The following is a 12,839-nucleotide window of genomic DNA, read 5'->3' as shown; positions in this document are numbered from 1 at the left end:
TTTAAAGCAGTTTTGAATACACTTGTCTGTGATGCTTCTCCATGATGAGCACATCATGTGCATTGCATCAAGGACAGTGATTTGTTTTAGCTCGTCTTTTGCCTGAAGTTTTGTTTCCATGGCAGCCAAAAGACGACGAGTTAAAGTTTTCTACTGTGTACTTTTACACAACGGATGATGCTTAGATCCAAGGGTTGAATATGTGATACCACACAAAGATAAGAAAAACGTGAGCATTCCAAGAAAAACATGTCAAAAGGATGGAAATTCTTATGATAAGCAATATGCTACACTTTTGAGACCCCTGCTTTTCAAAGTGAGAAAGTTTTTGAGCCGCACATAAGTGAGAGGTGGTTCTTCAGAGCAGTGCATAAATGAAAAAGAGTTATCATTGTTTTCCTATATCCCCGGCCAGGACTGCTAGAAAAGCGCGCATAAGTGAGAAACGCGTATAAAAGAGAGCGCACATAAGTGAGGGATCACTGTATATCTATAGTATTCAAATGATATACTTAGAGGTACTTGTGAATAAAACACAAAAAAAGGTAAACTGTAGTATCAGTTCCATACACAAGAATTTATATTTTGCACTTCGAAACCAATAAAAGGTTTTTGTTTATAGAAGAGAAACTAAAGTATGCTTATTTTTATGCTTTATTCATGTAGCTTAGTTTTCCCTATACCACTTGTGATTTTGAAATTATTTTACAAGTTTGAATATAGAATACCAATTCTTACTTTTCTATCAATTGATTGATCCAATTAACTACCAAAGTAGAGTACATTTGTATAGNCATATAATTATGTTATTTGATTTTAATTTAAATTGTAATGCAAATAAGGAGGCACATTTATCCTGTCATTTTTATTAATTAAAAAAAAATTGTGCATCTTTTTTTTATTTTTAAAAAAGAAATGATATTTAAAACGGAATAATCAAAATAAAAGTACATTTTTTAAAATTCATATTTTAATGCAATCAAGAAAAAGTTAAAACGTTAACAACTAAAATTTGAGAAAAAAAAATGAAGAGGGAGAAAGTACATTTTTACCACTTCAATGACTGTCCTGTGCTTGATGTATTACAAGTTAAAGCATGAATGTCAGGTTTTATGCTCGTCAGATTTAAACGCGGGTCTTCTTTGAAGCAAATGTCCAACCTATCTCTTTGCTTTGTGAGCAGCTGGAAGACAGAACTAAATCCTCTCTCCACTAAATATGTTGACGGGAACGAGATGAGAAGCAGCTCAGTTTGTTTCCACAATTGTGGATAAGTGTCCATAAGCTTTACCAAAGCTAGCTCGTAACCGTATTTTTTAAAGACGACTTTAGCCTCACAGTCATACTTCAAATCTAAAATCTCAGTCTACAAAGAGGAAGTGAGCTTACCCACAACTTCAAAAGAGAAAGGATCGAAAATCCAATCCGGAATTTCTAATTTCATCAAATCTTTAAATATTGATTCCATAACTGATCAAGGTGATCAGTAAAAATTAAGATTTTATTATCGAGAATCTCGATATCTGCCATTGAGCACTTTTTAAGAGTTGGAAATTGCATTAGCTCTTTGCGACCAATGTTTGACTTGTAGTATCAAACTTGGCGATGAATGAAGATAAGCCTTGATAATGTTCATTTTATTTCCTTGAAATTTTACGTTGATTTCCTTCATTTTTTCAAAACTATGAGTGAGGTACGCAGTTTCCAACTTGAGTTGCTTCAAACTCTCACTTAAAGCAGGATCAGTGGCGTCGAGAAACTCAGTAACCGAATCCAGTAATTCGAAGAAACGGCTCAGTTTCCTTTTGAAAGCCATCTCACAGCTGTATGTAGGAGCAGGAATTCGAAATCCTCATCATTTTCATGGCAAAGTTCTCGGAACAAACGGTTATTAGGAGAATTAGCTTTTATTTTATTGATGCCGGAAATAACCAATTTTTAACCGCCAAAAGTTGACGATGAATGACATAATGAATGGTGAGATAACTTCCGGTACTTCTTTTTTAAGGTGACCCAGAAATCCAGTATGACAACCAGACATAGTTGGAGCACCATCTGTTGCACAAGCACTTACATTTGTGAGGGGAATTTCTTTTACCTCAAAATAATCTTTGACCAATTTAAAAATTGTCGATCCTTTTGTATCTGCGTTCAAATTTCTTGTAAACAACATTTCCTCGTTAAGCTCCTCACTCTCATTTATAAATCTCAAGTAAGCTAAAGCAGCTTTGTTATCTATCACAGTTGATTCATCAATCTGCAACGCAAATTTACCTTCTTTCAGAAATTTGATGAGTTTTGATTCAACGTCGGTGGCCATCTTATCAATACGCCTGGAAATAGTATTATTGCTCAGAGGAACAGAGTGACTTATCAGATTTCCGCCTGCGATACCGAAACGTATGACGAAAACGATGCTGCACTTGAATTTTTTTTAATTTTTAACTATCATAATTTTTTGTCTACGCCAGAACCATAGGTTTCATATATATTTTCTATTTCAATCTCAAATAGCTTTTATTATTAATATTATTAGCAATTTTTATCTTTTGATACTCGTCGCCCCCCCTAAGGATTATCTATATCGCCCCCAGGTTGGGAACCACTGTGTTAGACCTAAAGTGAAGAGAAGCTGCCCTCCCTGAAATGCGCTATCCTTGTTTTCATAGCAGCAGACAGTCTCAGGCTGTATGGCAGGGGGAGTTCTTAACATAGATAAACTATAATTTTTTTTATCAAAATAATCGCCCTTGCAACTATTTAACTTTGATTCTTTGGAGTAGAGGTCATTTCATGCATGTCATTCGACTGATATGACATATAATGAAAATGCAGCTGTGTATGTCAGGTGTAAATATTTTTTTTATCTTGCAGATACCTGCATTTATACAAAAAGGTACAAAAGTATTTATGCACACTAATTAAATTAAGTGTTCAAGGAACTTTTTTATCATTAACAAAAAATCTATATTTGAATTTTATAAAAATGCCAGAATTTAACTAATAAAAAAAGCACTAAATTTCAAAAAAATCTAGGTTTTGCAGTTGGCACTATGCATATTTTGAGGCAATTATGCACATATTTATAATGATAGCTTTATTATATATTGACAGAGATTCTATAATTCCTCATTGCCACTAAAAATGGCAAGATATACCTGTTCATTTTGCATTAGCCAAAAGATACTTGTGGACCATAACCACATGAAGAGATTTCATACATATCACAAAACCATTGATGTAGTTAGGGTACATCACTTATGAAGACATGAGTGGATAAATTTTTTAAGAGACATTTTAGTGATTTTGCATAAATTAACTTTTAGATAATATTTTGACAATTAAAAATAAATATTATGCCCTGCATTCATTTCTTGCTTGTGATCTTCCAATTGACAGACAACTTTCCAAACTAGCTATACAATCAGAAATAACACAGAAATATATATACAGTTAACAGATACAAAATTCAAATGAGTTCAATTTTAAGGTGACTATTTTACTTAATTCTATACAATATTTAAAAAATATAGACATGAAGTTACAAATAATTTTTTTTTAAAAATCAAGATTTAGATAAAGGTGCTAAATTAAAAATTATACAACACAGAAATTTTAAATTGCATTATAAGAAGAGCAAATTGATAATTTGGACTCAATGATCTGATTTAGATTAAATTATAACAAGCTCTTATTGCAAAGATGATAATCTTTCATATTTCAGTTTGTATTCTTTTGCTTTTTTATAAAGAGAGAAGATTAAATTTCAGAAGTTTGTTGGAAAAGGGAAAGATGAGATTTCCTAGCAGTTTATATTATATTTCTTATTTGTATCTAATTGCTTTTGTTTATTGCTTACAGAAGTGGTTAAGGAGCACAAAAAAAAAATCATAATTTAGTTATACACAATAAAATTTCATGACTTAGGTAGTAAAAGGAATAAAACTTATTTTAAACAGATTATGGCAGAAGTTCTGAAAAACCATAATTTCTATTAGCCTACCGTAAAACCATAACCTTGTCTATGGAATAATAATTCTGGATAAATAATAATAGTTGGCATCTCTGAGTACCTGGAGAACTGTGAAATAAAGATTTGAAAGAATAATTTAATGAGGCATAGTTTCAATAAAAATAAGATTATTTTTCGAAAAATATAAAATTTTCATAACTACTACTTACAATCTTCTTTCATAAAACTCTTCACGTAATACAAAGGAGAGCAGAAATTTTGTTAAAGAAATCAAAATTGCAAACTTACATCATACTTTTCCTTCGTAAGTTTCATCTCATCATTAAGTCCATTTAATTCTAAAACTTTATTTTCTAATTGACTTTGAAGTGTCTGAATATCTTTTTCTAGTTTCTGTGCATTTAATTCGAGTTGTTGAGATTTACTATTTTCTTCCTTCAAGTTGTTCTGGAGCTGAGCTTTTTCGTTCTCCAACTTTTCAGAGAGAGACTTTAAGGAATTCTCACTGGTCACAAGCTTATCGAATTTATTGGTGAGATTAGCATAATCTGTCTCAGAAGCTCTTAACTTGTTATCTAATTCCTTTATTTTACCCTAAAATGTGAATAAATCAGATAAAGGAAACAACAAAATTATATTTAACAAAACAAGGAATTTCTTCATATACCAACCCCCATGGCAGAATCGTGGCGACACGGCGACATTGTCGCAGAACGTTGCAGAGAGATTTTATTTTTCTTCAGAATTATATTCAAAAGATGCCTTTTTCAAGCATCCGAGTGAAAAAAATGCTTTATCTATTCTCATTTGAGAACAAAGATAAAGATTAATGTACTAAAAATTTTGTTTCTCTTCTGCAGAAAATTTCGTTTTTTTTTTTTAATGCGGTTATTACTATTGATTTCCACATAGTTTTAAAATTCGATATTTTTAATATGATATTATTTATTACAACAACTGAATATCGAAATGAAAACGTGCATTTAGTAACCCTTTTTTGAAGAGTCCGACTTACTGCTACGGATTTCAAGACTTTTTAAAAATACTTTTTAATTAGATAATGATTTTTCGAAATGCGAAAATAATTAGTGTGTTTTCCCCCCAACAAAATGCGAGAATATAGCCCATAATATTAGAATAAAAAATATTACATATTTAATTAAAAAAAATTTTTTATTTGATCCAAAAAGTTTATTTTTTTTTGTGAAGTTTATGCTTTTGTTACTTTAATTTAGTAACATGTATATTTGTTATTTTTAAATGTATCTTGCAGAAAGATATTAGTATTAGAGAGGTATGTCGCAGAAAGTCCAAAAAATTTCTGCCACAAGGATACCAACTTTATGTTTGTAATGGAAGCTAATGATTAATTTAACTTTTTTTTAAAACTTAATATTAATTGAAGAAATTACGCATAAAAATAATTATTAAAAAAATTAATACCCGAAACTCTACTGTATCAGAATCTTCTTTCATTAAACTCTTCACGTAATACAAAAGAGAGCAGAAATTTTTTTAAAGAAATCAAAATTTGCAAACTTACCTCATATTTTTCCTTCGCAAGTTTCGTGTCATCATTAAGTCCATTTAATTCTAAAACTTTATTTTCTAATTGACTTTGAAGTGTCTGAATATCTTTTCCTAGTTTCTGTGCATTTAATTCGAGTTGTTGAGACTTACTGTTTTCTTCCTTCAAGTTGTTCTGGAGCTGAGCTTTTTCCTTCTCCAACTTTTCAGAGAGAGACTTTAAGGAATTCTCACTGGCCATGAGCTTATCGAATTTATTGGTGAGATTAGCATAATCTGTCACAGAAGCTCTTAACTTGTTATCTAATTCCTTTATTTTACCCTAAAATGTGAATAAATCAGATAAAGGAATCAACAAAATTATATTTAACAAAACAAGGAATTCCTTCATATATCAACTTTATGTTTGCAATAATAGCTAATGTTTGATTTAACTCTTTTTCAAAAAAAAAAAAAAATTTATATTAATTTAAGAAATTACGCATAAAAATAATTATTAAAAAAAAAATTAACACCTGAAACTCTTTATGTTACACAAAAGAGAACAGAAAATTCGTCAAAGAAAGCAAAATATCCAAACTTACCTCATATTTCTCCTTTGCAAGTTTCGTCTCATCATTAAGTCCATTTAATTCTAGAACTTTATTTTCTAATTGATTTTGAAGTGTCTGAATATTTTTTTCTAGTTTCTGTGCATTTAACTCGAGTCGTTGAGATTTACTGTTTTCTTCCTTCAAGTTGTTCTGGAGCTGAGCTCTTTCTTTCTCCAACTTTTCAGAGAGAGACTTTAAGGAATTCTCACTGTCCACAAGCTTTTCAAATTTATTGGTAAGATTAGCATAATCTGCCTCAGAAGCTCTTAACTTGTTATCTAATTCCTTTATTTTACCCTAAAATGTAAATAAATCAGATATAGGAAGCAACAAAATTATATTTAGCAAAACAAGGCATGCCTTCATTTACAAACTTTATGATTGCAATAGTAGCTAATGTTTAATTGAACTTTCTTTAAAAAAAATTTTTTTCAATTTAATTTAAGAAATTAAAAATAAAAATTTAAAAAAAATAATAATATCTGAAACTTTACTGTATGTTTGATACTTCAAACTCAGTAAAGAATATCAAATGGAATTGAAAATATAGGGCCCAGTTACAATATGTGAAGACAGAAGAGAATTAAAAAAAATAAAAAACAGTTATTTGGCAGCTCAAGAGATAGACACCAATATTGTTCGATATGTAGTAATTTTCTACATTTCCTAAATAACTAAAAAAATTTTAGTCTCTATCACATTAAATATTACAAATTAAAATAATTAACCAAGTACATCAATTGCTTATTTAGAAAAGTGTTCACTATCGACGTGTTAACAATGAAAAAATTTAAGTTAGCAGATGACAACTTTAAGACATACAATAAAAAATAAACTACTTACTTCCAAATTGTTGCAAGAGTGTGAAATGGAATCCATCTCCTTTTTCATGTTACATAAGCATAAATCTTTTTCTTTCAAGAGATTAACATTTTTTTCAAGTTCAATCTTAGATGAACTAATTTGATCATTCAACATCATATTTTCTTTAAGAGAACTGTTGCATTTTTTTTCTAAATCAGACTTCAGTGCTTGTAATGATTGACATGTCATATCAGCAACATTTTTTAATTTCTGTAGTTCTTGAAATTCCTCTTCTTTTTTTCTCAAAATCTGTTCTGAATCATTCAATTTTGTTTCAAGTCTCTTTATCTCTTGCTCATATTGACTAAAAGATATATTTATATTATAGTCATAAAACTGATTAAGTCAATATAGATACAATATTAAAAAAAAACAACATATTTTGATGATTCTCCAAAAACGTTTAAAGACTAGCCTGACGGAGTTTTTACTTTTAAAGCATGGTTTTTTCTATGGATATAACAAAGATGATTTACTTAAAATTCCTAATTTTTTTATTTTTAAAATTGCCTAAAAGTCACTCTCTTAGCCTATGCATGGATTTAAAATTTTATATTTAAAGTAGTATTAGCAAACTATATTTGAATGTGTAAAATAATATCTTATAATTCAATTTAATTACTTAACTCACCAAGGTGAATTATTTGAAAGTTTGTCCAAAGGAATTCAAGTCACTCTCCTGAACCAGGAAATATTTCATTTTACGAAAAAAGAGAACATTTAATCTCACACAAACAACACTATTTATTTTCGTCATTCTATTGGTTGATTTAGAGCTTTGAATATCTAATTTACCTGTTTCTATCTCCTATTTGAAATTTGAAATTAAGGCGTATAACAGTTTCTGCTATCATTTTTCCAAACAACTGTTTTATTATACATCAAGCTTTGTAGTTGTACAAAATAAAAAATCTGGACAACATTTTACAAAAGAATCAGGACATTTCATGTAACACATACTATTTTTAAGTAAGGGAAGTGATGGGCTAAAAAAAAATTTTCATTCACTGCTTTGAAAATTTATTTTTGTGTGGCATTCAATATTTAAAAAAAAAAAAAAATTAAAGACAAGAACAAGTCAATACAAAATTATTTTAAAAAAAAAAAAACTAAGTGATTCTGTGAATACATATGGTAAGAAATCTCAGAACCTGAATTCTCTTGATTTCGGAAATAGACAGATCAAAATAATAGAATATAGACAGATCAATATATTTATTTTCTTGCAACAAGTTCTTTTTAAACTAAATCGATATATTCTACATAATAAAGAATTAATGTATACAGAAATAGAATTATAATACATTGTAATTCAGAAACAAAAATCATCAAAATATAAAAAATATTACTTTAATAAATGGATATTTAAAAGTATTTTCTATCTTGCTATATATGAAACAAAACGTATATGAAATGAAAAACAATGCTTTCACTACAATTGAGAAGTGCTAGAGAAAAATTTACTACTCAAAAATGTTTATAAGCTTATAGAGTTTATTAAAGTGTCATGCTTTTGGAGAATCATACATTTACACTTAGCAAGAGCTTAATATAACTTGGCACTCATTTTCATAACTTGCTAAACGTTTATGTGAAGAAACAAACGTAAATATGAAAATTCGTACCTGGCCTATTTTTGAAGCTCTTGAAACATATCGACTGTTATTTTCTATCTGTATATTTTTGAGACAAATGAAGTTTTAATCAGGAAATATCTTACCACTTCTGTTTCTTAGAATTATTTTTTTTAACTATAGTAGTTCTAATGTTAACTTAACTAAGTTATATAATAATGGTAATCTGCAAATCGTAAAGCTCTAAAAAATAATGAATATTCAGGTAAAGTTATTATTTAGAGGATAAAATACTTTTCTTTAAAAAACTTTTAACATTAAGTATTTCAGAAATAAACATGTGACTAAATTTGTAAACAGAACACACTTGAACATCAAAATATTCTGAGAAGTAATTGGAGAACAAAATAAGACTATAGTAATAAGATATAAAAAATAATAAGATACAGTAGAGAACCGAATATCCGGAACGATCGGGACCATCGTGATTCCGGGATTTTTCCGGTTTTCTGAATCACTACAAAATGCCGTTTTTTTAATGTTTATAAAACGAAACTAAAAAATTATTTTGAAATAGTTTTAGAAATAAAAAATTATAAATAATAATACACTAAATTTTAAATAAGGAAAGAAATTATGAAATAAAAATTATATAGAGGCTTATATATGTTATTATTAACATTAATAACATACATAAGCTATTTGTGCTTATGTGAGATTCGTCTACAAACGGCTTTTGATCCGTCCTCTAAATCAGTTCTTTCGTCAACTCGATACGCTGTACGGTCTAAATAACAAAATGGGCTCAAAATCTTGCAGGGAAAAAAAATTTTTTAACGGAAGAAAATTAATTTCTGGTTCCGAATTTCATTCCGGTTATCTGGTTTTCTGATTTCCGGATAAGATGTTCTGCACTGTATTATAGCATAATAAGATATATATTAATAACAGGGGTGATTGTGAGCCCAATTCAAAAATCCTGAAAATTCCCTGAGTAAAATCTTTAATGATGCATCTCAAAAAATAATGTCTTTATAAATTTAAATCATTGATATTTTCAAAGCATGAAAATTTAAATAAATTTAAGCAGCATAATTTAAATGAATAATTTAATTATGTATAAGTTTACTAAGTCTACCAGAAAAAATAGTTACAAATGAAAGAGATGCCAAATATAAATTTTAGTTCTAATATTTTAAAATAAAATATTCAAGAATTTTTATGCATAAATGGGATGGATGATTTCTTGAAACTTCTGGACCCTGGATTTAAGGAAACTTTCGGATCACGGTTAGTGAAAATTCCGGAAATCCGGAGCACAATCATCTATGTAGTAAGTTATAAGAATATAGTATTTACTATATTCTTATTACTTAAACAAAAAATTAAATAGTAACTAAACGTGAAAGGAAGAATCCTAATATACATATAAAAATTTCAAGTTTATATCTGTTATAGATTCTTATATGTAATATAAAAACAGAGCGGAAAGTAATGTCAAAAAATATTTTGTTAATCATACTAAAAACGCATAACAGGCAATGAAAGTATTTTTTTACAGTATTTCATCGGAATATAATGATTTGTGATGTGCAGAAATATAAAAATAGGCAATATTTTATAATTATTTTTAAAAAAATTGATCAAATATTCAACACTTGGGATTTGGTGGGTGCAAACTTAAGATTCTACTTTTGAATATGTTACTGTTTCTGACAGCCCAAAACAGAGAAAGCAACACATAAGCACCATATTTTATTATATGTACAGATTAACATTAACATGTTGTTCAGATATTGTTTGAATAGTTATAATAAAATTTTATTGATATATAAGCTCTCCTTTCTCTGAAATGTTACATGCTCAGGGACTTTTAGAGGCTCAGAAACTTTTTACAAATTGAGTAATATATAATTACATGAAGGTAGTCTAATAATAAGTACTAGTTTCAATTTTTGTTATTATAATCAAGCTGGCAAACATAAGACATTACATTAAAAGTTAAGCAGCGGTAGTTAAAGTATAAGTAAGTTTTCAGAAACTATAAGTAAGTAACATAAAGTTTTCAGAAATTATACTCACGTTTTAAGCTGTTCAGATTTATTTAGTTGTAGTGTAATCATATCCAATTTCTTTGAAGACTGTGAGGTTTCTTGTTGGTACTTATTTCTGAGTTCATTAAGTTCTTTCTCCACACTTGCACAGGCTTAAAAAATAAAAATAAAAAATAAATTTAAAAAAAAGACATTACGATAAAACAAAACTTTTTCTACATATTTTACAAATATATATTAACAAAGTATCAAGCTTATTAAATTTTTAATTTAAGCAAAAAAATACCTTGAACTTGAAACTTTAAATCTGTTTTTAGTATGTTCTCACTCTCTTTAAATTTCAATTCCATAGCATTTTTTGTAGCTTCAAAATTGTGCCTTTGACAATCAAGTTCCTGACAAAGTTGTTTCAAACGGTTTTCTAAAGCAGTGTTCTGAAAGAAAAACAATTAATTTTTTTTTTTTTCTTTTTGGTTTTCACTAAATCTTTTCCTTGGTTCCTGACCAAAGGACTGTAAAACACAGAATCTGAGAGTAATGAAAAAGAAACAAACTACCATATTAAAATAAAAATTTAGCACAGACTCTAGCAATAAATAATGTAATCAAAGTAACTACCCCTGTAGCAGAATTTTTTCAAGCTATCAGCGACAAAAACTCTCAAGCACTAACATATTTCTGCAAGTTACTTTTAATAATAACAAAAATATATGTAACTAATTTAAAATAACAAAAGCGCTGTGCTTACAAAAGAAAACTACAAATTTTTTTACTGAACATGTAATAACTCTTTATTCTATAGGTGATATTTTAACATTTTGTTCGGGGGAGGGGGACAAATTCTTTCCTTCGCATTTTGCAAATAATCACAATAAAAAAATAATTAAAAATTACCAAATCTGTACTAGTATTGCCGAAAAAAGACAATGAAATTACGCGAATCGGACTTCTCAATTGTTGTAATAAATAAGGTCGCATAAAAAATAGAATTAAAAACTATGGAGAAATCAAAAGCAATAATTGCCAAAAATTCAATAGAATTATTGCCTGAAAAGTAAATACTCAAATGCAAGATTCGAATTTTCCATATTGTTTGAAATATATCGAGGTACTTAAAAATCGATCTGCCGAAAATACAATCGAAACATTACATCGATTTAGGAAACTATCAGCGTAAATTGAGCGTGTTAAAAAGTGATTATCTTAATGCATTATTCAAATGTTACGTTATTATTTTTCAAAAAAATTTTATGTTTCAAAGGAAAATTTTATCTGGAAGAACTCTGTAATGTTCTGCGACAATGTCGCAGTGATTCTGTCACAGAGGCAACTACTATTAATAAATTCTTTAATTAAAATGGCAAAAAGAATCCCAATGATATTTTCAATAGGATTTCGAAGTTCAAAAAATAATAATAGTTAAAGATTTTTAAATAGTGTACTTTTATAAATTTAATAGCTCCAATACAGTGAAACCTTTCGAGCGCAACCACTCTCTGATCCACAGTAAAATGGTCGTTATTGGAGATTGGTAGCTCTTAGGGGTTACCTCCATCGACTTCAAAATGTTATCAAATGCAAATAATTTTAATTTGATTATATTTGTAAAGATTTAATTTTTGAGTCAAACCAAAGCAGATGATACAAAAATTCCTACATTTTGAAGGAATGAAATTGCTAAAAGCAGTCACATTAAGAGGCATAATTGCATAATGCTTACACCCAGTTACATTTCAGTACAATTTAACAAAATAATCATCAACAAATCTCAATACTGATTTTAGTTTAAGGCAAGAGATATTTTCTTTCTAAGACAGCATACCAATTTCTCTCCATGCTATTTAAAGGAAATATTACTGAATAAGAATATATTTTTTTGCACAAATTTGACTGAGCACAAGCAAAAAGGTAACAAACTAAAGGTAAGACATAATTACTTTGTCATTCCCAGAATCGACAACTGTAGCATCACTTTGATGCTTCAAAACTCTTTCTTTGTTATTCTTAGCAGGTGTAGAGGTAAAACCGTCAAAAAAGCTAAAGTTTTCTCTTCCTGAGAACAGGCTTGTATCTAAACAGAATACATTATTAAAAATAAAATATATTGCTAAAAATAAAATCTTGAGAAACATTTATATTAATAACTACTGACAATAACTAGATTTAGAAGTACACCAAATTATTTTTTCTTTCCTTCCAATCATTATTTATCCTTCATTTTTGCCTTCGACTTAATTTATAACACTATTTTATC

The 12,839-nt window shown here is 28.5% G+C and overlaps 1 protein-coding gene across 6 annotated transcripts in view; it reads right to left on the bottom strand.

Annotated features, from left to right (window-relative positions):
- LOC107455372 (uncharacterized) overlaps positions 1-12,839 on the bottom strand; it is a 58,703-nt gene that overhangs the window by 40,988 nt on the left and 4,876 nt on the right. For 5 of the 6 annotated variants that reach the window (XM_043045409.2, XM_043045415.2, XM_043045433.2 and 2 more), the window contains exons 4-10: positions 12,523-12,656; positions 10,872-11,019; positions 10,614-10,737; positions 6,937-7,261; positions 6,085-6,390; positions 5,517-5,822; positions 4,262-4,567 (exon numbers count right to left, since the gene is read on the bottom strand). In XM_043045409.2, the coding sequence (XP_042901343.2) occupies positions 4,262-4,567; positions 5,517-5,822; positions 6,085-6,390; positions 6,937-7,261; positions 10,614-10,737; positions 10,872-11,019; positions 12,523-12,656 (1,649 nt within the window). The remainder of the gene's footprint in view (positions 1-4,261; positions 4,568-5,516; positions 5,823-6,084; positions 6,391-6,936; positions 7,262-10,613; positions 10,738-10,871; positions 11,020-12,522; positions 12,657-12,839) is intronic. The other variant, XM_043045437.2, reaches the window with a different exon arrangement.

The sequence above is a fragment of the Parasteatoda tepidariorum genome, chromosome 2, assembly GCF_043381705.1.
Source record: "Parasteatoda tepidariorum isolate YZ-2023 chromosome 2, CAS_Ptep_4.0, whole genome shotgun sequence".
In the NCBI taxonomy this organism is placed as follows: Eukaryota; Metazoa; Arthropoda; class Arachnida; order Araneae; family Theridiidae; genus Parasteatoda; species Parasteatoda tepidariorum.
This window is presented reverse-complemented; position numbering and strand designations above follow the sequence as displayed.